At 48.1% G+C, this 26,230-nt stretch overlaps 1 protein-coding gene across 1 annotated transcript in view; it reads right to left on the reverse strand.

The window, feature by feature from the left end:
* Positions 1–2,556: 2,556 nt before the first annotated feature.
* BCR (BCR activator of RhoGEF and GTPase) overlaps positions 2,557–26,230 on the reverse strand; it is a 142,742-nt gene continuing 119,068 nt past the window's right edge. Inside the window, exons 16-23 of the mRNA XM_081283966.1 lie at positions 23,913–24,044; positions 12,349–12,408; positions 10,471–10,580; positions 8,530–8,669; positions 7,265–7,399; positions 6,260–6,365; positions 5,620–5,782; positions 2,557–5,189 (exon numbers count right to left, since the gene is read on the reverse strand). Of these exons, the coding sequence (XP_081140092.1) occupies positions 5,100–5,189; positions 5,620–5,782; positions 6,260–6,365; positions 7,265–7,399; positions 8,530–8,669; positions 10,471–10,580; positions 12,349–12,408; positions 23,913–24,044 (936 nt within the window). The 3' untranslated portion in view covers positions 2,557–5,099. The remainder of the gene's footprint in view (positions 5,190–5,619; positions 5,783–6,259; positions 6,366–7,264; positions 7,400–8,529; positions 8,670–10,470; positions 10,581–12,348; positions 12,409–23,912; positions 24,045–26,230) is intronic.

The raw sequence follows: 26,230 nt of genomic DNA on the forward strand, positions 1-26,230 counted from the left end.
CCAACCAACAGCTACTTGGGGACCTGAACTTGTTTTGGCTCCATTCCCAGGTCCCTTCTTTCGATGAGAATCACACTTGAATACACACGACCTTATTGTGGGACTCCTGTTTTGACAGTGACTGAAAGCTCTGGGAATGTTTCTGGTCAGGCCCTACCCAGTTCCTGCCCACTTCTGTCCATGGGAGAGGAATGGGAAAATTGTTGGTATGTGGACTGTGTCCTCAGGAGAACTGAAGGCCCCTCTGCTGTAGTTGCAGAAGTGGCCAGAGAAAGCCTTTGTTGGAATTCATTGCCATGTGACACTGATCCAGCTGCAGGGTCTAGGGATCTTGGCACCATTTTAACCTCAAACAGCTGGTCCCCTTTTTAATCTGGTCATATTTGAGAGATTGAATAAGGACCTGTCTTCCAGGAATCCGTTTAAGTGCATGCTTATCTCTGTCATATCACTGGCTGGTCTTTTAGTAAGAACTGGGGTGATGCAGGGTTCTGCCTGGTAGCTGACCCATCTCTTGGCAGCTCTCTCATTCCAGTTAGGACAACTGGGCTCCAATACCCTCGATCCCGGATCTGACAGTTCTCCCTCTTCTGGGAGTGAACCTTTTCCAGTCCCAGTTCTGCCCACTGACCTGTGGCCACTGCTCCAGAGAAAGCTATTTGGGCCTCTTCAAGGGCTGTCACCCCCCTCCCATTTCTCAAATGTTTATCTTTCCAGAAGTATTTGGGACTTCCCATTATTAGACTATAAATGCTTCCTTTAAAAGCAAGCAAAGCTTTCTTTTATGGGTGGGTATAAAAATCCTAAGATTTCTATATGAAATCCTGCCTTCCCTTTATTCAGATAGGGCACGCTGCCAGGATTCTTAGCCCATTGGCCTGGGCCCACCCACATCAGCATAGTCACATCCAGGCCAGGGCTGGTGATCGAAGTCTGACCCCATATGATCTGCTCAAGCAGAAAGGTGGCAAGCTTGAGGTCAAGGAGTGTGAAGACAGAGATCCCAGTCTCTTCATGGACTAACTCTGGGATGCCGAATAGGGTTGGGTTCTTTGAGGGCCATGGTTTCCCCATCTATCAAGTAAACAGACTGGATTATGAGGACTTGAGAGCTCTTCGAGGTGTTCATGACCTCAGAGTTGAGGAAGCAGTGAATGGTCCTACTTCCTAGGCCATGCCACTGGCCTGTGCTTGGCTAGACCTGGCTCCCACTCTCAGCTTCTGGTGAGAGGCACAGAAAGGTTTTGTGCATGTGTGTGTTTTCTGAGGAGATAGGGCACATTTAGGGTGTTATAGCCATAGACTGTGTTTTCAAACAGGACCAGGCAGGTAGGGAAGAGGTATGAACTGTAACCCTTTAGGGGCTAGGTACTCAGTGAGGTGCTCAGTGGCAGCCCTTTCTGGTGAACAGACATCAGGTTGGGCAGAACGGCCTAATGTATATGCAGCTTTATCAGTGAGTGTTGGCCCAATATCAACCCTTATGCTTGTGGGGTGGGGACAGCATTGCTGAAATTTTGGAGCACCCAAGTGTGGAGGTACAGCTTTGTCCAGCCTTCAGTATGACCTCTGCCAGATCACCAGTGGGCCAGTGAAGGGTGACCAGTCTCTCCCCAGGACACTTCTACAACCTTCCATCGTCAGTGATGGTAATGCTGCATGCACTGCAGGCAGGAGACCATGTAACATCCCTCTCTAGCCTTCCAAAAGAGCTAACTACACAGCTGAGGAGGAGATGGGGAGGCTGAGAAGACTCGGGGCTCACCCACCCTTCAGCTCTCTCCTTGGCCATCTGTAGTCTTTGCCAGGTGAGTTGCTCTTGCCTGGGGAACCTCAGGGTGATCTAATGTAGGCTCTGTCCTGAGGGGAACCAGACGGCAGAGTGGATGTGACCCAGCCACAATCATGATAGAACCCATGCTGCATGCCTGTTTCCACCCTGGGTCCAACTTCTCTGGGCAGGCTTTGGGAGAGCAAGGCTGGAGGTGACCATGTCCTATTTGTAGGCAATAGAAAGGCCAGGCCTGCCAGCACTACCACTGCAGTCCCAGCAGAAACCACTGCAGCTGAGGAGTTCACGCCAGGGCCCAGGCTGTGTGAGACTAGAGCCCTCCCTCTTCCTGGACCCAGTATGACAAAGGAGCACTAACCAGCTGCCCAGTCAGCCATTTGTTTCACTTGCAGGGTCGTGACTACTTCTCCCAAGTGGCTTCTCTTCCTCCCCTCAGCCAACAGCATGGTCCCTGCCCAAACCACAGTCCCATGTTTGCAGGGTCATGGTTGCTGCTCCTTGTGTCCTAAGACTGTCTGGCTATGCCTGCTGGTGAGTGCTCAAACCCCATCAGGCCTGGCTTTCCCACAGCAGGGAGTGCTGACCTCCTCCCATATTGGTGGCCTCCCCAACAGTGGGGCCTCCATACACTCAACCCTCCTCTGCACCTGCCAGGAAGCTCTGCTGTACTCCCCAACCCCCAGGCCAGAAGCTCAGGGATTTCTCCCAGAGGCACCAATTGTTGTTGTTGTTGTTTTAAATCTGGAAAACACCACTAATTCGAGTAGTCTCAGGTAACTTTAATGAAAGTGTCAGCAATCCTTTCCCCCCACAGTGGCATACAGATGGCTGAGCTCAAAAGCAGGATCACAGCTGCCAGGAGACCAGCCACTCAGCAGGGAGAAGGCCAGGCTACAGACAGGAAGCCAAGCTACCTGCTCCCAGGACCCAGGCCCTGAGGCAAGAAAGCATCACTTTTTGCTTTAGAGACCTGCAGCCATACCTTGTGGACAGTTGCATTGGGCTCTGGGCCTTTGCTTGCTTTGTAGGGGGAAGGCCAAATCCCCTGACTCCTGGGGAACACCATATTTTTTTCCAGCCCCACACTGGCTTAGCCAGCCAGCCCACAGGCCTGTGAGGCATGAGATAGAGTAATGGAGGCAGTTCCGGCTCCCAAACCACCACTGCTCTTGTGGCCTGGCCGTGGGGGAGCACTTTTACAACTACACGAGAAAGAGTGGTCATTCCATTGTTAAACAGCACACATCCTATATAAATAAAAAGTATAAAGAGGAAGGAATCCGGTGAAGGAAAGAGAATTGGCACAGACGATATATTGCTTTCCAGTTTCAAGGCGACAGATGCAAATCATGAGACACCAGAGGGAGTAGGTAGACACAAGGGCTGGGTTTGGCTTTTTTTTAAGCAAAACCTGTCTCCCTTGCAGGGCTGGAGGATAGCTGAGAGGGATGGGGATGGGCAGCCCGGTCAGAGGAGCCCACTGGGTCCAGAAATGTGCTGAGACAGAGGCTGATTTTGTCCACACCACCCGGGAAGGTGGCTCTACTCTCTCTGAGAAAAAAAAAAAAAAAAGCATAACTAAACATTGTATAGACGAGAAACTTTAAGTGACTTTGTTTTCTGCCCTCTGCTTTGGCAGGTTCAGAAGCAGAGGAAACAGTAGGAGACGCATCACCCCTGGTGTCAGGGGTCTCCCTCATGTAGTGGACTTGGCAGGATTTGCTCATCAACACCTTTCCCCTCCCCAGATGTGGGAAGGGTTATGGGACAGTGTCCTACTGGTATTAATGTCCTCTTGTGACAACCAACAGACATTTTCCTGAGTCATGCCATTTCCCTCCTCTGATTAGCAGCATCCCCTCCTCCTGCAAGAGCAGCATGGAAACTGGACCTCTGTTTCCTTTCAGCCCCACTTTTTAAAAAAGTGATACAAACTGTTCATGGGTTTACCTTCTTCAAACAAGTTCATGGCCTCCCCGATTCTCTTTTCTCTAAGCCTGATGCTCATGGAGAGTTAGAGAGCTGTTCAGGCTCCTTCTGCAAAGATGCAGGGAACATGGGGAGGGAGTGCAGCAGGCAGGCCTTTCCTCCCACCTACTTTGGGATGGGAACCCCCATCCCATGCTTGGCCTTTTCCTAACCCATCATATCCTGATATGCTTGAGATGTCAGAATAAGAAAATGGAACTAGAGCTTAGAGGAAGACAAAATGCTGCCGGGACACAGACTGTCCACGGAGTACATTCTAATATCTTATTAGGTATCTGAATCTGGTAGGAAAAAAATTAGAAACTATGTATAAAACTTAAAAATATTCAAGTATCAAAAAGCTATTTTGGATCAAAGTTTTAAAACAAGCTACCAGCCAGCTGCTGCTGCCGAGAAGAAATTTTTACAAAAGTTAACTGAGTCTGTTCAGTTGAGCCAGGAAATGAAGCCATCTGTGTAGAGGTTGAGAGTGCAGACAGTGAAGCCAGAGAAATCAGGGCCCCTTTAAACGGAAAAGGAGAGTGAGAGCCAGGTGGGCAGTCAGGATAGGTAGGCATGGTCACTCTCCCTGGAGAAGGAATCATAAGGTGTGTGGCCTGGACCTCCCTCCCCCAGTGTCTGGTCCCTGCACATTTCATGGCTGCAGGTGGACTGCCTTCAGAGGAATGCACAAATAGCAAAAAATAAAGCAACAGGAAAGAGCAGAAAGCTGACCCATTTCTGGACAGAAATCCTTCTACAAAGAAAAAGCAGCAAGGAGTGAATGGAGGCATGACACTACACAGTGTTGAATTAGCTTCTCAAGTCCTGTTACAAATGGAGTCTAAGTTAGGGAAATCGAAATGCCCCTACCCATACAGGGACAGGGCTGTGGCCCCCACAGTATAAAGCAGCAGCAGTGTTTATTCAAGACACAATAATGAAGGAATCTGGTGGTGTTCCCTTCTCCCTGGAGAGGGTGCATCTTGACAAGTGATCCAGTAGAAATCTTTTAAACTCTGATAAATTAAGTTCATAAAAACCACTCCGCCTTCTCTCCCTGGAGCCAGGCTTGCACGCCAAGACGTGCTGGCTTGGGGCGCCCTCTGGTGGCGGCACGGAAAAACCACAGTCCAAGGCCAGACGTGTTTGCAGACCAACGGGGATCTGTGCCAGCCACCTGGCCTTCTACTTTGGGTACTGTCTCTTGGCAGATGGCCTGGCTCTTGGGAATGGCCCAGTTACACCTCATGAAGGTTCGGTTCCCATTCTTCAGATGGCCCGTTTCACCACAGGTTCCCAGGCTGTTCTGTTGGCTTCTTGAGATGATGTTGGGCCTTTAGACTTCAGTGGAAAATAAGATGCTTTGTCTCTTACTGTCTGGGGCAGGTATGGCCTCCAGCTGCAGGAAGTACAACAGCACCTGGACCTACCCAAGAAGAGGAGGGAGAAGAAAGTGGCTCAGAAGGTCACTCACTGCTACAGATAGGAAGATTTCTTGGCCCAAGTCCACAAGATCAGCTCAGGTGACATGAGCCCCTCACAGCAAGATACCTGGAATGAGGTTCCTAATGCCATATGATGTGGGACTGTTTTAAGACTCAGGTCGAGTCTTAAAATAGGAGGACCAGGGGTGGGCTTGGTTCTATGAAGTCCAGCACAGTACAGAAGTAGACACAGCAGCTGAGACTCTCCCTTCCCCTCTCAGCCATATGGGCTTAGGCAAGACCCCCTCTCTGACTCTTGGTCATCACCTCTATACAATGGAGGTGGGAGTAGCTGCTAGAATTTATGGTGGGACAGTTAGAGGCCACCTTGGTCAGGCCAGGTGGCATGGGCTGGAGCTCATCTCCCCATACCTGGGACATGACCTCCAAGGACCAGCTGTCAGTCATGGTAATGGGCTGGCTGGGGTTGGCAGGGAGCTTGCTCTCTTTCTCTGAGGGCCGGAGCAGTGTAGGACCAAACACTGTAGCGAGGTTGTGCAGGGACATCTTGTTCACGGTCTCCTTTTCAGCCACTCTGTAGAAGGACATAGAAAGGGTGCTGTTTGACACCATCTTTGATAGAGAGGTAAAGGGGTTGGGTCCTAGAACCCTCAGGGAACATGGCAGCAGGCAAGACCCCTTGCTGCCTTGTGCTGGTTCCACAGCACAATCATCTGGGGAGGGAGGGACCTCAACCTGATTGTGCTAAAAGCAGACTCCACCCCAGGACTTCTAGGTCTGAGGGGCCTAAGGAAAAGAGCACCCATGGCCAGAGGGCAGCTGGGCCAGATCTGGGACATGATTTGGGTGATTGCAGGGTCCAAGTACACTGCTGGCTGTGGCTGAGGCACCTTGCTTTTCATTGAAGGCCATGATACAGAAGGAAGAAGTCTCCGGGGAGTGGGGGTGAGTAACAGGGGTGGCAAGAAAAGACCTTTGGTCCCAGGGGATACTCCCACCCTGCTTCCTGGGGTCTTGGAACACTAGACCCCTATAGAAGACCCAGGGATACCTTTTCAGGTGGTCTAGAAGGAAGAGGAATGTCAGCAGGTTGGCTTCTGGGAGGGACAGCAGCAAATTGAGCATGCAGCTCTCCTTTGCAACAGGATCTGAAAGAGCTATACAGTAGGGCAGGGATTACTTCTCAGGGTCATAACCATGGCCCGGACACTTCTCTCAAGGTTGGTCAGATGGGATACTCAGGGCCTGTGTTCAAAGGTGCTCAACAGTCCAAGCCAGCTGTCATCCTCACTCACACAGCACTAGTCCCCCAGTGAGGATGCTGTGATGGGTGTCTATGTGGGGGTGTGAGTTATCCTAAATGCATTCTGTCTCAAAGGGACAAACAGTATCCTATGCACCAGCATCAAGAGGTACCATTAGAGGAACTGCTTACGGGCAGTGCTTCCTTGGGGCCATTTTCTGCTGCTACAGCATTCTAGGAAGAATGGGGGATGAGTGGGTAGAGTGGGGGATGAGGAGGGATGCATAGCCCCAGCCCCACCAAACCCTGGGAGGCTTTCTCATTGCCCTGTACATATGGGACACTTTCAGTTCAGAGAGACCAGGTCCTTTGCTGAACGGGCCCTGGTAGGCATACTCGTTCTAGGGGTCATGTGGAGACTGCCTCTGCCTTAGATGCTAGTCCCTGCCCTTTGGATATCTCCCTCCAGGTTGACTTAGGGTAAAGGCTGAGCTGGAAACCTCTGCCTGACTGGGCTACAACAGGGTTAAAGGGGTAGGGTATTCCCTAGCCTGGGAAGCAACATTCAACCCTGGTCTAAAGAAAGGAAAGTCTGTGGCATGTTCAAGGCAGTGCTAGCTGCTTCATCCTCTCAGTTTACTGTAAGGATTGGGACAGCAGGCGGCCCTCTCAGCATGGGTAAAGGCCCATGCAGTTAGATTTCTCTGGTCAGGGTGAAGCGTGGATCATAGCAGAAAGGCACAGCTCAGGCCCCTGCAAGGGTGGCAGTGGACAGGAAGGGAAGCTGCCTCCTGTGAGGCCTTCCGTGCTTACCAATGCCCTCAGCAAAGTTGGGGTAGAATTCATCAGTGAAGAGGGGCTCAGGCAGCTCACGGAAATAAAGCTTCAGCGTGCCTGCGATGGCATTCACATCCATTTCACTCATCATCACTGATACATCCTTGTTATCTAGAAAGAACAGAGAAATGGAGAACCTCCACATGGATGCCGAGTCAGGTTTTCTGCAATCCCCATCTTGGCTAACTGTCCTTGCGATGCTGAATGCTGCCTAGGTCCCTCCTTTTTGAGTGGTTCATCTTATTATTCCCCAGCATCTGCATGGTTCTGTGCAGGGTTGCAAGGGAAGTGAGTACATCCCCAGAACGCTCCCCTGTTCAGCAAGGTGCAGCCCAGGGGTGGAGCCAGATGCACCTGGCCAGGAGAGGCAGCAAGGCCAGTGGAGAACATGGCACCTGAGCAAGAATCAGGCCGCTCTGCCCTGTATGTACCCAGGCACTGGCATCTCCCACTAATAAGGAGGCACTGGGATTACTTGAATCATTTTAGTATTTAAATAGGTGCCTTGCTTTGGGGTTGGATGGCCACTGGTCTTCACACCACACGTGAGGTCCACTCTGGTTGCCGAGAGGGAACTGGCACCACAGCAGGATCCAGCTGGAACTGCTAGTACCTCAAGGGCTCCAAGTCAGGATAAGCGGTATGTGCCCTGTGGAGAGCCTGTAGCCAGAGTCCTGTTGAGTCCTAGGTCTTCTGTAATTTCTCCTTTGAGAATACTGATCAAGGACCCTCTGGGGTATGAATTTTCTAGCCTGGCAACTGGGGCAATTCTTCCTTCCTTGTAGCATGTGAGGGTGGTTAAACAGGAGGAGACACCATAGTACCAGCAGGAGCTGGGTCATATCCATATCCCATGGCATCCTTAAACAGGCCATGGTCATACCACACTGACTGTGCAACTTCATCACCTCCTGTCCACTCCAATAGCAGCAATCTAACTCCTATGGAAACACCTGGTCCAACCTGTGTGTCTAGGATGGGTATTGAATAGGCTGTTGCTGCTTCTTTCTCTCCCGGCCCCCTTTTCAAGTCAAGGTGTTCCTATGTTGCCCAGGCTGGCCTCAAACTCCTGGGTTCAAGTGATCCTCCTGCCTCAACTATAGGTACCTGCCATTGTGTCTCGCTTGTCTCATATTTGTAAATAATGAAGTAATAAATAAAGAAAAGGTACAGAGAATGATGTGACAGGCAACAGGTTGTCCAGTCACACTTCCATCCCACGCTGCCCAGATGACACTCACTGACGTCAAAGGCTGCCTTCAGCGCCTGGATGTCTGTGGCCACTCCAGACACACGGTAGATGCCCACCTCCTCCATGCCACGGCGTTCAATCTCCTCCACACACTGGCGCACGATGTAGGGCACTTTGGACCTCTCTCTCCTGTGAGGGAAGAGGAAATATCTTTAGTGCCCAGGCAGCCCTGTCACCTATCAGCCTACCCAGAAACAGGGGTGAGGAAGGTGCCCAGGTTTGGGACTGCACATAGAGCCTATGTGTGCTTTCCTTACACTTTATGAGCTTCCAGTTATCACTGGGATTTCCTAAGGGCATGAAGCAGCTGAACACTTGCAAGTTATATGTAATTTTGGGGGAAGGTCAGGAGACTTTCTTACCTTCTTCCTTTTTTGGGGGGTGGTGTGTGTGTGTGTGTGTGTGTGATGTTGGGGATTGAACCCAGAGCCTTTAAACATGATAGGGAAATGCTCTGCCACTGAGCTACACCTCTAGCTCCAGGAGATTTTTCTAAGTGAAGATGGCCATAGGAAGTGCAATTAAAAGATCACAGGCCTGGGGCTGGACTTGTGGCTCAGTGGTAAAGTGTTTGCCTAGCATGTGTGAGGCACTGGGTTCAATCCCCAGTACCACATAAAAATAAATAAATAATAATAAAAAAAATTTTTTTTTAAATGACACCATTAAAAGAAAAGATCACAGGCCTTATAATAACAAGTGACCTTATGGTGTCCTGGAAAGCAGTCTTATCATCTGAGATGGGCAATCACACCTGGTCTCCATCCTGCCAACTGACTGCTATATGAAGTGAATCCTCTGGTCCCTCTATGTCTCCTTGAGAGATGAGCCCTACACGTGGCAAGCCCTCAACAAGCATCTATTGAATGAATGACTCCACAGGGTTGCCTAAGCATCTCGTAATTCTGACTGCTTTTCTCCTCTGACTCTAAGAAACAGATGATTCTAGTATCTCCATCTATGTAGGACTCTGGAGCAAGAATACTTCAAAGACAGAAGTCAGCCTTAACTTCAGTCTTGTTTTGCAACTGGATTTAGGGGCACACCAAATCTCTTTCCCAAACCACCCCAAAAGCTCTAAGCATGAAAAGAGAACCCCATCCTCAGCTCTCAAATAAGCACTTTCAGGCCCCTGTGTTGGGGGAGTGGTTTAAGCTGAGGGCAGAGTTCTTGTCTACTCACATCCAGAGCCTTCCAGAAGTGCCACAGGAATCGAAGTGGTATTTATTTATTTTATATTTTGATACTGGGAATTCACCCCATGGGCACTTTAACCATTGAGCTCCATCCTTAGCCCTTTTTATTATTATTTTTTTAAATTTTAAGACAGAGTCTTAATAAGTTGCTGAGGCTGGCCTCAAACTTGCAACCCTCCTGCCTCGGTCTCCCAAGTCCCTGAGATTACAGGCCTATGACATTATCAGGTATGGTATTTAGACATAAGTGCCTGGGGAATGAATGACACAAGCCCTGGCCAGTAAGGTCAGGGCCCAGCCTGATTCCATCCTGGGGAAGTGAATGAAATCTGGGAGGAAGTGGTCTGTATCCCCGAGAATTGCCCTGAAACTAACAAACAAGCCTGTCCTGGCAACTGACTAGTGACAAAGGGGTAGAGGTTACAATCATTCAACAGGAACCTGGGATCATGACAAATTCCAAGCGAGGGAAGCAAATCCACACTTGGGCAGTTCCTGGAGTCTAGCAGGAGCCAGCAGACTGCTTCCAAAGGAAGGAGACAAGGACATTCCTGGGCTAGTTTTGCAGTAAACACAGGAGGTAGCTAAGTATACAGAATGTTCCCAGGGTCCTGGGAGGCCTCCCTGTGGAGAAATCATGCATAGAGGCGAGAGAACCATGCCTGCTCTTTCCTTCAGAAACTGAATTTCAGAGACACACTCTCGATGCAGGAGCCCACACCCATGCCACTCACTTGGTGACCACGGCAATCTTGACTCCAAACACCCCTGTTTGTTTGCGGGACGGCATTCTCTTCAAGCTGAATTCCCTGCTTGTGAACTTGACAGAAAGTTTCACTTCAATCTGCAATGGGAAGAAAGGGCATAGGTCTCTTACTTCTCTGGTTCCTGGAGCCCGAGGTGCCAGAGGTCCCTGGGAGTCTCAACAAATCTTTGTACTCCCAGGGCAAGCAGCTCAAGGTTCTAGGGTGAGGTGAGGCCATCCTTGAGGCAAGAACCTGGTCCAGTTCAGCAAGAGCCACAAACAGTTTGGATGGTTTTAAGAAATGGCTTGTCCAGAATTTTCCCTAAAATCCCCATTGCTTCTTTTTCTTTTTAATGGAAGACTGAATCCAGGGGCACTTAGCCACAGAGTCACATCCCCAGCCCCATTTGTTTTTCTGAGACAAGGTCTTGCTAAGCCCAGCATGTTCAGAACCTGGGCTCTGACTGCATGTGTTCCAGCCACCAAATGAAAAAGATTCTTTCCTGGGAAAAATGATTCTGCTCTGCAGTGGCCTCTCCCTCGCTAAAATTACCTAGGCTGACCTCAAACTTGTGATTCTCAGGCTTCAGCCTCCCAAGTTCCAGAGAGTATATAGTTGTGCAGCACCATGCCCAACCTTTCTTTCTTTCTTAAGAACAATTTTAAAAAATAAGTGAATGGAGCTTGGCATGGTGGTACTTGCCTGCAATCCCAGAACCTCTGGAGGCTTCAGGCAAGAGGACTGCCAGGTTCACTGCCAGCCTCAGCAATTTAGCAAGACTCTGTCTCAAAATAAAAATGTCTGAGGATGTAGCTCAGTGGTAGAGCACCCTGGGTTCAATCCCTGGTTCATTGAAATAAATAGTGAGTACTGGGGGTGTGGCTCAGTGGTAGAACACATTAACATGTGTGAGATCAGAGTTTCAATACCTAGCACCAACAAAAAGGTAAAAGACTAATATAACACTTTTATCATATATGCCCAGGGCCTTTGTGGTGTGTGGTTTTGTTTTTGCAGTGCTAAAACTGAGCCATATCCAAGCCCTAGGTGTTTTTTGTTTTCTTAATAGATTGAGCATACCTCATCTGAAAATCTGAAATGCTTCAAAATCCAAAAACTTTTTTGGGCACTGACATGATGCCACAGTGGAAAATTCTACACCTGACCTCATGTTTTGTGGGTCAAAATACATAAAATTACCTTTAGGCTATGTGTGTAAGATGTAGAAAATATAAATGCATTTTGTGTTGGTTTTTCTCCTGTCCCCAAGATATTACATGCAAATATTTTAAAATCAGGAAAACAAAACAGATTCAAATTTGAAATGCTTCTTGTCTGGAGCATTTGGGATAGAAATACTCAACCTATGCAAATCTTCCTGGGGTAGCTGAAGACTATCCAGGGACCTCGGTTGCTATGGAAAAATCCCAGGGCCCTGGGTTGAGGCTCCACTTGTCAAGAGTGGCACCATGAGATCTTTCAGGAGTATGCTCAGAACCTGGGCTCTGACTGCATGTATTCTAGCTATCAAATGGAAAAGATTCCTTCCTGGGCAAAATTATTCTGCTCTGCAGTGGCCTTTCCTTCTTCTTTTTTTTTTTTTAATTTATTTTTTAGTTGGACACAATACCTTTACTTTGTTTATTTGTTTTTATGTCGTGCTGAGGATCAAACCCAGGGCCTCTCACGTTCTAGGCGAGCGCTCTACTGCTGAGCCACAACCCCAGCCCGCCTTTCCTTCTTTCAGCCACACTTTCTCTCAGATATGAGCTCAGAGTTAGCTTCCTTCTGATTGTTTTGGAAGGAATCAGGCCTCCTAACCTTCTGCAGGAAGTGTATGATAATAGAGCCCTGCTGATAACATACCCCATTCATGGCGATGACAGTCCGCTGCCAGTCTCTGTCCTGCAGGGCCTGGGGGTCCAGCTGAAATCAAAGAGACATGATTAACAGAGGCCTTTGGGTATGTTCAGAGGCCCTGCCCAGCAGTGGCCCACACCTGCTACTGCTCCATATTTAAGTTAGAAGCACAGCCAAATTGTGACCATCACCTCTATCGAGAGGCCCAGAGGAATCCAAAGAGAGGAGAGGACCTGTTAGAAAGCCTTGGAGCCTCAGGGTCCTACTACTCCCAGACCTTTGCTACCTGGGCCTGATCTTGCCTCTGGGTATGGGGGCAACAGCTCAGGATCCTGTACCCCCTCGCCATAGGACTGCTGTGAGACACTCTGTGAAGGGCAAGTGGTTAGTATAAAGGACATTTTGGAAAGCCCAATTTCAGTAGCAACTTTGAGGGACATGGCATCCAAGAACTGCTGTCCTGGGGATGGTGGATACTGTTTTCTCCCTGTGCCATGGTTTGGCTTGTAGTGGGAAAAGCTTCCAGGCCAGGATTGTCCTACAACTTAATTTAAGAGTCAGGCCCAGAAAAATTTAGAGCCTAGCCCCAAATCACACAGCAGGGACCAGAAAGAAGCCTTTCTAATAATTCTGATCTCCATAAGACACTGTCTAGCGGCTGGTCTGCAGGAACCTGCCACTTAATTTCACCTAAATAACAAAGTCTCTTGCCCAGGCCATCTGCCCCCCCATCCATGAAGGCTCTCTAGCTGCTTTTTGGTGAGCACATGCTCATATCAGCAGCTACTAAATACAGCCAAGGATACTGGCCTGGCAATAAGCAGCTCGGAGATTCTTGTTTAAAAAAAAAAAAAGAAAAGAAAAGAAACAACAACAACAACAACAACAAAAATACTTCCCAGGGTTGGAGATGTGGCTCAGTGGTAGGATGCTTGTCAAGCACAATAGGGGCCTGGGTTTAATTCCCAGAACTGCAAAACAAAAAGCATCACCCTGGGTTCTATCCCCAAAGGATTAGAGTCGTGTTCCCAGGTGGGACCTGGAATTTGCACAAGTAGAAACCTTCCCAGACTGGTGTGAAGCCAACACCACAGAACATGGCACACATCATATATACACTTCCTATATGGTCTTCTGTTCTCAGTACCTGCTTCAGGTGACGGTTCATTTCTCCTTCTAGGCAAGCCACTTAAGAGTAGGGACCACACCACAGCTCATGATTTCTGCACACATGCAAAAACACACTTGCATGTACACACACACAACAGTGTTAAGCACAGTGACCTGGGCCTTCTGCAGATGATACAGGTAGAAAACAAGGAGGGATTCAAGAGTAGGTCAAGGGGCTCAGCTGCCTCTACCACTCAGGTAGGTGCATCTGGGCCTCTCTCCCTGTATCACTGGCATTCCCAGGAAATGAGCCCTCCTCACCTTCCCTTGTGGATCCTTTTGGTTAACGTTTTCAAAAGATATGAAATGTATACCAGAATTACATAGAAAACCAAAAGGTGGCAGAATCCCTCCCTTAAGGGACTGTGTGGTCACAGGTTCCTACTCTGCATCCACCTGGGGAGGTTTTCAAAGGCCACATTCCAGACCACAGGGAACCTACTCTGAGAAGCAAGGTCTGTGAAGAGGGATCAGTTAATTATAAACCACCCAGAAAAAGAAATCCCCCTAGAGGTGCTCTCTCTCAAGACCAAACCTCAGGCCTCCTCCTCTAAGAGATGCAGAAGAGGGATGACATCAGGCCCGTCCCAGTTCTGGGACCAGCAGAGATGTCCCTCCATACCAGAAAAGGTATGACTAGAAGAGACAAGGGATGTGTAGCTGCTGGCTGGTCACCCCTAACTTCTGTCCTGGCCGCTCAAGAAAAGTGATGTGGTGCCCTTCTCTCTTCAGCAACAAGTTAACAGAAACCCAGAAGCACGTTAAACAGGACAAATACCTCCCTTTCCCTTCAGAGAACAGCAACCAAGGGGTCCCTTGCCCTAAAAAAATGGCAGGATTGGCAAAAGCCATGGACAAGTAGCCCCGAGTTTGGAAAAGCAGAGGGGCAGAGGGAGCAGTTGTTTAAGACAAGCAGGTGACAGGGACCCTTTCCCTCCCAGCCGACTTGGAAACCAAAGCCCATTTGCTGGCCCACCTTGCCCCTGCACACCAGGTCTCGGATATGGGTCCACAGGGCAGTGCCTCGTGCATACAGGTGCTTTTCGGCAGAGGCTACCAGGCTCCGTCTTGCTCGGCGGGGGTGTAAGTACTGAAGGAGGCCCTGCATCGCAGCAGGGGCAGACAGTAATTCTCTCATCCTCAGCTCTGCTGCTCTGAGAGGTCCACAGGGGCTGGACAGAAGCACAGTGGCCAGCTCCCAGTCTCTGCTGCCTTTTAACCAGGCTCCAAGGGAAGCCCCACCCCCTGCCTGGCTGGCCAAGGTCGAAGCTTCCCATCACCCCTGCATTCCATTTTTTTGTTTGTGTATGGGAAAAACAACACCCACCCCCAACAGGAGCCTATTGGTTACGGGAATTCCAATGTGTCTTGCTCTCCTCTTCAGCCCAGAAAAGCCAAGCTTCCTTCTCAAGTGGCTGTTTCCTGTAGTCTGGATTTGGAGACACTTAGTAACATGTGTGACTGGTCGTTCCATTTTAGGCTAGGAGTACCCTAGAGATTGCCCCAAGGCCTGCACACCCCTCACCTTATAACCCAATAATCACACATGCTACTTCCATTGAACCCAGGGCAAAAAACAACCTGCATGTGGTCCCTGCTCCCCTGAGGAAGCTAGCAGAGTGATGAGGGGTCCTACACAGGGTTCCAACTATTGTCCATTCCTGAACACTGACATCTAGCACCCATCCCTGTCTGGTCCTGATGCTGCTAGGCCAGTTCTTCACCAGATCTATCTGTAGCTTGGCATGTTGGCCTCTGGGCATCCAGACCCTGTGGCAGCCCTAAATTAGTGGATCCAGCAGGAAAGGCCACCCTGAAGTTGGCTCCACTCCAAAGAAGAGAGTGTGCTTAGCAGAGTAGAAGCTGCACAAAGAATAGCACAATGATGAGGCCTGGGCCTCAGAGAAGTCCAACTCCAAACAGCATTCAAGGCTGGCACACTCTCTCATGCAGTTATTTAAAGCAACAGAGAGAAAAAACAAGAGACTGGGATTTGGAAAAACTGATGATGGAAGAGAGAGGATTGGGAAACAGCAGTCACGGAAAAACTGAGGCACTCGGGATGCTGTTGAGGGTTCCCTTGGGAATGCACTTGATATTGAATGGGGACTAGTCAGATCACACCTGGTGGCCTTGATGGATGGTCTGGGTCACTGCTTGTCTCCTCAGGGGTTAGGCAAGGAGTCTCAGAAGAACACTGAATGGTGGGGCTGATGGACAGTTGCCCAGAGTCCTGCCAATAAAACTGTCCAGCATATCCGTCCCAGGATGGGAAGGGGGAAGGCTCACGCCTAATTGGGGTGGGCACTAAATGAGGCCCTAAAGTACCCCAACTACTCTGCATCGCTGAGGGCCAAGTGCTGCCCTGCTTGCTCTGTAGTCTGTAATAGCCAGATGAGCCACCGAAGATGACCACCGGGCATGATCTCACCCACCCTAGCAGGGGGTTGGGCAGGGCATGACTCAATTGTCCAAAGAAGGAAATGTTTGTTCTAGCCTTACTTGCTTCCTCATAGACAATAGCTTCTTCTATACCCACTGTTATGGACCCAGATGGTCCAGCAGGGCATCCCCAGTTACTCCTGTCTTCATATATTTGCATCATAACCCACTTACTCCCAGGGTGGGTCTTTGCAGAGATCACCAGAGAACCAATGTACTTGCTGGGAGAGAAATCAGGCCTCCTGCTATGGTACTCCCTACCCTGTTCTCCCAGTGACCCCAATCTGTTCTCTTGGGCTTTATCACAGCATTTAGAGTCTTTGATTGCAGAGAGGCTCCAACATCACTTAAAAAAAAATAATAGGGCTAGAGGTGTATGGTAGAGCATGTACATAGCAAGCAGATCTTGGGCTTGATCTTTAGTACAAAAAAAAAAAAAAAAGAGGGGGCAGCCCTACCCCCATGAATGGCTATAATAAAAAAAATGGGACAATAACCAGTGTAAATAGGATACGGTGAAATAAGTACCCTCATACATGGTCACTTGGGATGAAAAGGGTGCAGCCACCGAGGAAAAAGTAGGACAGTTTCCAAAAGTCAACTTGCTGCATGACCCACCAATTCCATAGGTGTCTACCCAAGTACAGAAATACTCATCCACCCTAAGACTTCTACCTACAAGCATGTGTTCACGGCAACAACAACCAAAATAGCCCCAAAGTAGAAGTAACTCAAGTGTCCATCAACAGGTGAGTAGAAAAGCAGAGTCATGGGATATATATGTGGTGGAATGTTATTCAGCCATTACTGATAATGCTATGCATGGATGATCCTCAAAATAACTATGCTACATGGAAGGAACCACTTATGGTGTGATTTTGTTTATGGGAAATGTGCAGAATGAGCAAATCCCTATAGACAAAAAGTAGATCAACCTGATGCTCCTGTTAGAATCCGAGTTGTGAACCCAGCAAGACACACAAAAGATCAGGAGAAATGGAACAGCAGGGGACATGGGAGAAGACAAAATTCCATGGCTTGACATAAACCTACCCCCTAAGGAGAAGGAACAGGGATATGGGAGAAAACCTAGAAAATTCACAAATGGTAATGAAAGAAAGATGACTGAAGGAAGAAATTCCTAAAAGCCGTGAGGCTCCATGTGCCTTGGGTTTTGCTGACTCTGGCAACTCTCTAGATCCTGGTCTCAGCTCAGGATGTGCTGGGATACCTGACAGTAACTTTGGGCTGGTCTCAGAATTAGGATGCTAAGGACTTGTAAAGTCCTTCTCTGAAGACAGACTCAGTTCTCTCCTCTGTGCCCTCACTTTGCCCTGTAAAAAACTGTGCCATCTGAGCCACTGGTGGCCCCTGCAGCAGGGCCTGGCTCTTGGCACAGCCACAATATCTTTCTTTTTGAGCCTCTCTGCTCCTGAACTGTGAAGCCTGGGTTCCCAGGACCCGGCACGTTGGAGGTTCTCTACCATGAGGGTGGCACGGTGAGCTCCTGGTGTTGAAGGGTGGACTGGGATAGCCTTTCTTGCTCAGATGGCTCACTGAGGCTCAGGGTCAGCTTGAAGAGGACCCTGACCTGGGTTCTACATACTACCCATATATGAGGGCTCAGATTCTGAACACTGATGACTTTTCCATAAACATTAATACTTCCCCAGCAGCCCCTAGCTGTATGTTGTGTCCCTCTGGCTTTCAGGCCCATGGTTCTAAACAAGTCACCCATCTTTCCATTCTGGAAGGGGAAGCCTTCCACCCTCCCCTTGTGGAGCTCCATCTTGCAAGAAGTGGAGACCTGACAATTCAATCAGTACAGTCATTTGAAAAGCTACTCATCAAAGTCATTTGGAGGAGTCAAAAAGACTGAACCAGGATCTCAACTCCAGAAAATTTTGATGTCTCTTGCCTACAGATAGGCGTGTGAGTTTTTCTGGCCACTGGATTTCCTCCTGGGCCCCTTCCTCAGGGCCTGCTCTCTCGTTTAAATCTGAGCTTCCTCCTATCCTCCCTTGGACACTCCGGGCACTGGGTCTTCCCCATCTGAACTGCAATAGCCTCATCTCACAGGAAGTCTCTCCACTCAACTTCTGAGTCAAGGGTGCCTAAAAGGGGTACTGGAGCGGGGGAGGACAGGGTTACAACATCCCCACCAACTTTTTTTTTTTTTAAACAGAGTTCCAACAAAACTTTATTTATGGGTATTGAAAATACTTTCAGCAGCAGGATGTGGAAGGTGGAGCGGCTTTCCCACATGGCACAGCATGGAAGTCACCTAATGTTATTTGGAACACCTGGACTCAGGAACACTGGGTCCTGGCAAATCACAGCTTTGACCACAGATGACCACAGGTATACCCCACATAGTAAAAAGCATCCATAGGGGAGAAAAAAGCCAGACTGAGGTCATTAGCATCACTGACCCTCCTCCAACTTCCTTCCTCTTGGGATTCCATAAACAAGCCCTCACTGCCAGGAGCCTAGGTCTCCAGGAGCCAGGACAGTTGCTGCCTAAACAGTGTGAGTCATAAGGTATTTCACACAGGGCTCAGTTCCTTCCCATTTAATGAGGGCCCAGAGGCCGTGCTTCCCATTCATCTCTCTGACCCAGGCAGTAACCAGGGGTCTGGAGTCAGATTGGCCCTTCACCACCACCAATTCACAAACAATGATGATGAGTAATAAGAATAATAATAGCAGCTAACACTGAACAGGACCTAAGAGTGGCACGTCAAGGAGCCCTCACAACATCATGGTCTCCCACCCCAACCCACAGGTAAGGAAACAAGTCTAGATGGGGGCGGGAGGCAGTGACTCACTCAGTTCAAAAGAAGTGTGTTGGGGCTGGGGAATTGACAAAGATTCTCAGCCTGACCAAAGTCTAGTTGAATTCCTCTGACATCTTTTTTCCAACTCATCCTCATCTTTGGACATGTCCTCAGGAGCACAATTTTATGAAAAATTCTGCTAAATCAGTTTAGTTAGTTAAAACTTTATACCCTCAATATCTGATCATGTTCCTATCCCTTGGGTAATGTCCAATCACACTGGCCTGTTTAAGCAAAAGTTCTTTTTTGGGGGGGAAGTGGGGGTTGGGGGGTGGGTGGGTGGTGGGTACCAGGGCTTGAACTCAAGGGTACTTGGCCACTGAGCCACATCCCAGCCCAATTTTGTATTTTATTTAGAGACAGGGTCTCACTGAGTTGCTTAGCGCCTTGCTTTTGCTGAGGCTGGCTTTGAACTTGCAATCCTTGCAATCCCAGGCTCTCAAGCCACTGGGATTACAGACATGTGCCACCACATCTGGTTAAGCAAGAATTCTTTTAAATTTGGTTAGCCAGAATTCCCCTGACCCCGATCGACCTCTTAGTCTTTCCATCTGGTGACCTACTACCCTATTCCTTGGCTATGAATTCTCAATTTCCCTTTATATTCTAAGTTAAGCCCCAAATCCCTCTTACTTCAAAACCCCATTGCCATCAGGCACAGTGGCACATGCCTATAATCCCAGAGACTTAGGAGACTGAGGCAGGAGGACTGTAAATTCAAGGCCAGCCTCAGCAACTTAGATCCTGTCTGAAAATAAAACGGGCTGGGGATAGGGATATAGCTCAGTGGTAGAGCACCCCTAGGTTCCAACAACCAGTATCCAAAAAAACAAAACAACAACAAAAAACCTTCATTGCCATTCTTTCTATACCTATCTCAATGGTCTTGGACAGTCTTACAGTTTTCATAAGTATAATAAATAATTTTATTTTTCCCTGTACTGGCTGTCAAGCCCAGGGCCTTATGTGCCCTATGCAACTGCTTTTCCACTGAGCTACTACATTCCTGGCCCTTTTTAAAGATTTGAGACAGGGTCTCCCTATGTTGCTCAGGAAGGCCTCAAATTTGCAATCTTCCTACTTCAGCTTCCTGAGTAGCTAGGATTGCACACCCAGCTTAAGAAAAAAAATACACACACACACACACACACACACACACACACAATCTCCATATACACACACATCTCTTTCTCCACACACATACACATGAATGATTAAACCTGAGATACATCCCCAGTCCTTTTTATTTTATTTTTATTTTGAGATAAGGCCTAAGGTGCTGAGGATCTTGCTAAGATGCTGAAACTGCCCTTAAACTTATGATCCTCTAGCCTCTGCCTTCCACATGGTTGGAATTAGAGAACAATTACTTTTAATAGAGCCCAAGGGTCAGTGGTGCCAGACAGGTAGGTGCCTGTAGGAAAGACTAGCAAGTGAGAGTTTTCCTTGAGCTGTCCCTGGAACACAAAAGGATGGGAAAGGCAGCCTCCACCCACCTCCTCTGCTCATCCTTGACATGTGATCAGGCTCCTCATTCTCCATTTCCCAGGTGATGTTGGATCAACTGACTTACCTTCAGCAAGAATCCTATTAGGCTGGTTTAGCCAGAATCCTCCTTACTCATGATGTTGCCTTTTAGTCATTTTCAATTCACTGACCCCCACCCTGCTCATCAGATATAAAATCCTACTTGTGTATGCTATATTTGGAGTTGAGCCCATGTTTACACTAAGATTTCTCTTCCCCTATTTCAATAGTTCTGAATAAGACATGTTTTTACCTCTTTTACTACTTTCCAGCTCTGTTTTTTCTCTTTTTTTAGACTGGGGCAGGGTGCTTAGACTGAAAAGAAAGCACGTGCAGTGCACATAAAGAATGACTTTTGCTTATATACGGTAGCATTATGGAAAGGGGTTTCAAGAGAGGGCTTACTCTGATAAAGAAGGAAGGTGAGTATTAGTTCTGTTCTCTTTCCCACTGAGACCCCCAGGTAACCAGTAACAGAGGCCTGGGTCAAATCCCAGTACTTCAGTGGTAGAGGATTCACATGATTCAAGTCAAAGACTAGAGGAATCTGAATCTTCCCTTGCCTTACTGGCTATGTAAGATGCAGGCTGGGAGCATGTCTAAGGGCCTGGGATGTGGGTGAGGAATGTTTTGGGCTGGGGGCAGGTGCAAAACATGGAGAGGAAGAAGGGAAGCTACGCAATGGGGACACAGGTCAAGAGGTGACAGCTTTACACTCTGCTCACTTTACCACCCAGGTTCCCCAGAGTTTTGAGCAGGTTTAGATCTGGAATGTCATCCAAAGTTTCATGTGTTCAGAGGTGGGGCTTTTCAGAAGTGATTGAATCTTGAAGGCTGTGACGTCATCAGTGAATTAATCCACTGATGGTTGAATAGAGGTAGGACCTAACTGGAGGAAGCAGGTCACTGGGGGTGTGCTCTCGAAGGGTTTATCTTCACTCCAGACCCTTCCTCTCTATATTTCTCTCTGCTTCCCTGATGTCAGAAGCGGAGAAGCTTTCATCCACCATACCCTTCCACCATGATGTTCTGCCTTTCCTCAGGCCCAGAACAGTGAGCTGGTTGACCATGGACCAAAACCTCTGAAATCCGTGAGCATAAATAAACTTTTCCTCCATCAGGTTGTTTCTGTTAGGTTATTTTGGTCACAACAACAAAAAGCTGTCTAGCACAGCAGGTTAGGGAAGTGTCCCCTCACATATCAAATGCCCTCTCTCAAAGATCTGCTTCAGGACCAATTGAGAAGCATGTGTGCTATGGATTGGATGTGATTTGACCCCCAAGGATTCATGAGCTAGACATGTGGTCCTTGGTGTACGAATATGGAGGTGGTGGAACCTTTAAGACATGGGGCGCATAGGAGGCCCCAGATCACTTAATCTTTGGGAAGGATTAAGATGGGACTCCTGAACTCTCATGAGAGTAAGTTCTTACAAGATGCGGAGTCTGACCCCTAAATTGCTCTCTGGTTTTCTGCTCTGAACTATGATCTCTTCTTACACATGCTCCCACCATGATATAACACAGCCAAGGACCCTCACTAGAGGCTGAACCAATAGGGCTGCCCCAGCTTGGACTATGAGCCTTCAAGACTGAGTTACACCTCCTCTTTTTCTCAATAAGTAGACTGCCTCAGGTGTTTCGTTATAGTGTTGAAAAACGGATTAAAATGACACACATCAAAGGACCTAAGCCATAATCATTACTCTAACTATAACTGTCGCTTGATGGATGTGAAAACACTTTGGTTCCCAAAGGAGGCCAGCACCACAATGCTCTTGGGATGGCAAAATATAAAAACTGCCTTGGTATCCAGCAAGAGCAATGCTATCCATTTATGTGGCTGACTCATATTACTGGATTCTGTACAAAGGTCAAGAGGGTGAACAAATCTATGTGGTGGGGCAGGGACAAGTTGGTGAGAACATTTTTTGCTTTTAGACATGGTCTTAAGGTATAGGGAGTCCCAGGAGGCCCTGAATCCCCAAGTTCCCTGAAAGCTTCCATGGTGGAAACCAGGCAGGAGTGTGCAGCTCCAGAGAATGTGGCTGGCCAGGGGTCGGGATAGGGTGGGACATTCAACCTTAACAAGGACTTTGTCCATCTGAATGAGGAGAATGTGGGCTTCTATCTGCAAAGCCACAAATTACTCAGGGAAGAGTCACCTTCTCCCTATGTCATTCCAGGCACTCAGTGTTTCGCCACAGGATACTTTTTACTTCTTGCCCTTGGGGTAGGGAGGTAGGGCTTCTTGGTGAACTCAGTGCTCCTACAGGCTTTAGGAATGCCAAACCCTCTCCCCCAAGGGCTTCACATGAAGACAGAGGTCCCTGGAGAGACAGTACCCTAGACCCCATTTGCCTCCAGGGCAGGGCAGGATGGTGCAGGGGGGAACTAGCTGATCTGGATCTGATACATGTGCTATAGGAACATGCATAAGAGCTTTTTCTCAGCTGCCCATGCAGATATGTCAGGCAGAACTTCAAGAAATACAAGGCTGACAGTTTCTGTCTGCCAACAAGTAGGAGAAACTGGTAGTTTTCAGGGATGAACAAACTTCTGAAGGACCAAGGGCCAGGATGGTTCTCCTTGACAACCAGGAGACCCTCTGTATGGACACATATTCTTGGCCTACTTGGGCGCTCCTACTGATAGACCCAACCTGATCTTTTATTAAAATTGGAAGCCATCTTGCCACGAAGCCATGAAAAGCTAATTTCGGCTTTACTATAAATTACTGCAAATTCTGAACCTGCTTGGTATGCCTACCCATGCCTGGCTCTCTGACCAGATAGCAGCCCTCTCTGAAACTTTAGTGACACCTCATAAATATTGGCCAGACAACTACCCTCTCTGAGGCTCTAATGGTCCTCATAAATTCTGATATTGGGGCCAGCAAAAAAAAAAAAAAAAAAAAAAAAATGTAAACTACCATTAGTGTGATGCTTGTCAGAGTTCTATTATCTGTAACCCCCCTTTTGTGTAACTTTTTGGGCTATAAAGCTGGGCTATAGGAAAGGTGGGGTTGCTGTCTTGTTCCAGCTGTCTTGTTCCCGCCGTTTTGGGAGGGAAAGGCAGCCCGGCAGGTCGAAATAATAAGCTTGCTTTAATTTGATTTTAATTGGAGTCAGTGGTCTTTTCTTGCGTCCTGGTCTAACACTACACCAACTTTGGGGGACCCTGCTCAGGGGTGCATCAGAGAACTGGATCTAGACCCCCAAAACAGAAGTCAAATGAGTAGACTCTGGGACTCTTATAATTTCCCAAGAAGAAGTGGCCCCATAGCTACCAATTCAGTCCATGACCTGTTCTGCCTTTGGGCTCTCCTAAGGCCATGGAGGAGCTGAGGCCTCAGCTGGAAAAACAAGTCTAACAGAAATTATGTTGGGAACAAGATGGGACATAACAGATTCTCAGACAAACAGGAGCAGGAAAGGACCTGTGAAGGCATCTAGGCATCCCAAACATGGTAGATGCTTCAGAGCCATCATTGACCACCCGTCGCAAAAGCTAGGCCATCTCAATGTCCCCAAAAGCCTAATGGAAAAGCTCATGGAGCATCTGGACTGGGGAAAGAGGGGCAGGCAGCCTCACCTGGACTTGGCCTTTCCCCATGAGCCGGTCTGTGCTCTCGCCGTCTTCTTTGGCAATCTTTGTTTTGTTGTAACACTTTTCGTAGCACAGTATCCGCAGGGTCTGGGAACCTTCCAGCTCTATCTCAAACTCCTGTGGCCCCGAGAAAGAAGAATAGTTGCAGGTGAGCAAATAGGTCTAAGTGCATGGTGGTCAGTAGTGCTAGGGGCTGAAGGGGACCTGAGCCATAGCTCCTAATAGATGGTGCCGTTGGCTGCTTCGGGAGAACTTGTGCCTTTAGACCTTCCTCATTGAGCCCTGGGAACTTCAGGACCAATCCCTATGGTCATCACTGTCACTATAGTGTGGTGTTCCTAGGGGCTTTGAATCCCCTCTCAAACCTAATTCAAATGCTATAAGCCAGCATCTCCAAGGGTGGTGCTATACCACTGGTTTCAGACTCTCAGGTGTGTTTGTTAAAATGCAGATATTTAGGGCTGGGGATGTGGCTCAAGCGGTAGCGTGCTCGTCTGGCATGCGTGTGGCCCGGGTTGGATCCTCAGCACCACATACAAACAAAGATGTTGTGTCCGCCGAAAACTAAAAAGTAAATATTAAAAAAATTCTCTCTCTCTCTCTCTTTAAAAAAAAATGCAGATATTTAGGCAGAGGTTGTGGCTCAGTGGTAGGACACTTGCCTAGCACATGTGAGGCACTGGGTTCAATCCTCAGCACTACTTAAAAATAAATAAAGTTATGTCCATCTACAACTAAAAAAACCATAAAAATGAAATTATTAAAAAATGCAGATATTCTATGATTTGGGGCAACAATGTCATGTGAACATGGCTTCACTTTTAGGCAGTGAAACTATTCTGTATGATACTACAATAGTAGATACATGTCATCATGTGTGTCACAATCCATGGACCACATGTAATACTAAGGGTGAACCCTAACTTCAACTCTGGACTTTGGGTGATAATGAAGTTATTATTGTCGGTTCACCAATTATGTGCAACACATGTTCCACTTGAGTGTTAGATTTTTAAAATTTTTTAGTTGTAGATGGACACAACTTCTTGCCCTTGGGGTAGGGAGGCAGGGCTTCTTGGTAAACTCTGTGCTCCCACAGGCATTAGCATGGTTTCCTTCTCTGCTGTGAAGGATGTTGGAGGCAGCTTTCTTTCTTTCTTTCTTTTCATGTGGTGCTGAGGATCAAACCCAGTGCCCCTCGCATGTAGGGCAAATGCTCAACCACTGAGCTACAACCCCAGCCCTTGGGTGTTAGATTTTAAAATGCGAGGGGAAAAGAGCAGGGGAGAAGTTAATATGGGAACTGTCTTTTTTGTCAATTTTTCTGTAAACCAAAAACTGCTCTAAGGAATAAAATCTAAGTTAGGGGTGTAGCTCAGGGGCACAGTGTGTGTTTAACATGTGCAAGGCCTGGGTTCATTCCCTTGCTCTGTAAAATAATAATTAAAAATAAATTCTATTAAAAAAAAAAAAAGGAATCCATGGAGGTGACAAAGGAAAGATGATTTGGAATGCTCTCCTGGGTTTTCAAGTTTTCTGCTCTGGGTGTGTGGGGTTAACTTGCTCCCCCTATCATCCCTTCCATGCTTGTACCACCCATGCTTATACCTGCATGGGCTATATAGGAGGAAAAATGGAGGAGGGTGAGGTGTGTGTGTGGGGGGGAGTGGCTATTTCTGAACCTGAATGGGGATAAAGAGGCCATGCCAGGATCCCCCTGGATGATCTGCATGCATGCCAGGTAGCCTGCTGCTATGGAGCCCTCCAGGTGTGAAACCTCCCTGGTGCTCTGGCTGCTGACTCAAACCTGAACCTTTTACACCCTACCTACCACTCCTTCTTCATTGACTCTCCTGGGTCTTCTGGCCCCCTTGCTGTCTACAGAGCCTTCTACAATGGTTAACATGGAGCTGACACCTTGCCCCCATCTCAGAGCTACATGCACAGGTAACTGTATCAGTCTCCTATTTAGGTATTACATCTAATGATCAAAGAGAGTAGTGGACACTGAGCAGCAAGGAGACCTGGGTTCTGGTCGCTCACTTTACTGGCCACACGGTTTCCTTCTCTACTGTGAAGGGTGTTGGAGGCAGCTTTCTTTGGCCCTGCTGTTCTACCTGCACCATCAAGATCAAAGATCTTGAGGTTGTAGCTGCTGTGGAGTCCGGAAATGGCATCTCCTAGGGGCCTGGGGACTTAATAGATACCAGCCTCTCTGCTCCCCACTCCTGGAGGCCCAAGGCCAAAAGTTCACACAATAGTTCTCCAAGGTTGAGGAAAGCAGAGCAACAGACTACACAACC

The sequence above is a fragment of the Spermophilus citellus genome (genome assembly GCF_964194105.1).
Source record: "Spermophilus citellus genome assembly, chromosome: 3".
Lineage (NCBI taxonomy): Eukaryota > Metazoa > Chordata > Mammalia > Rodentia > Sciuridae > Spermophilus > Spermophilus citellus.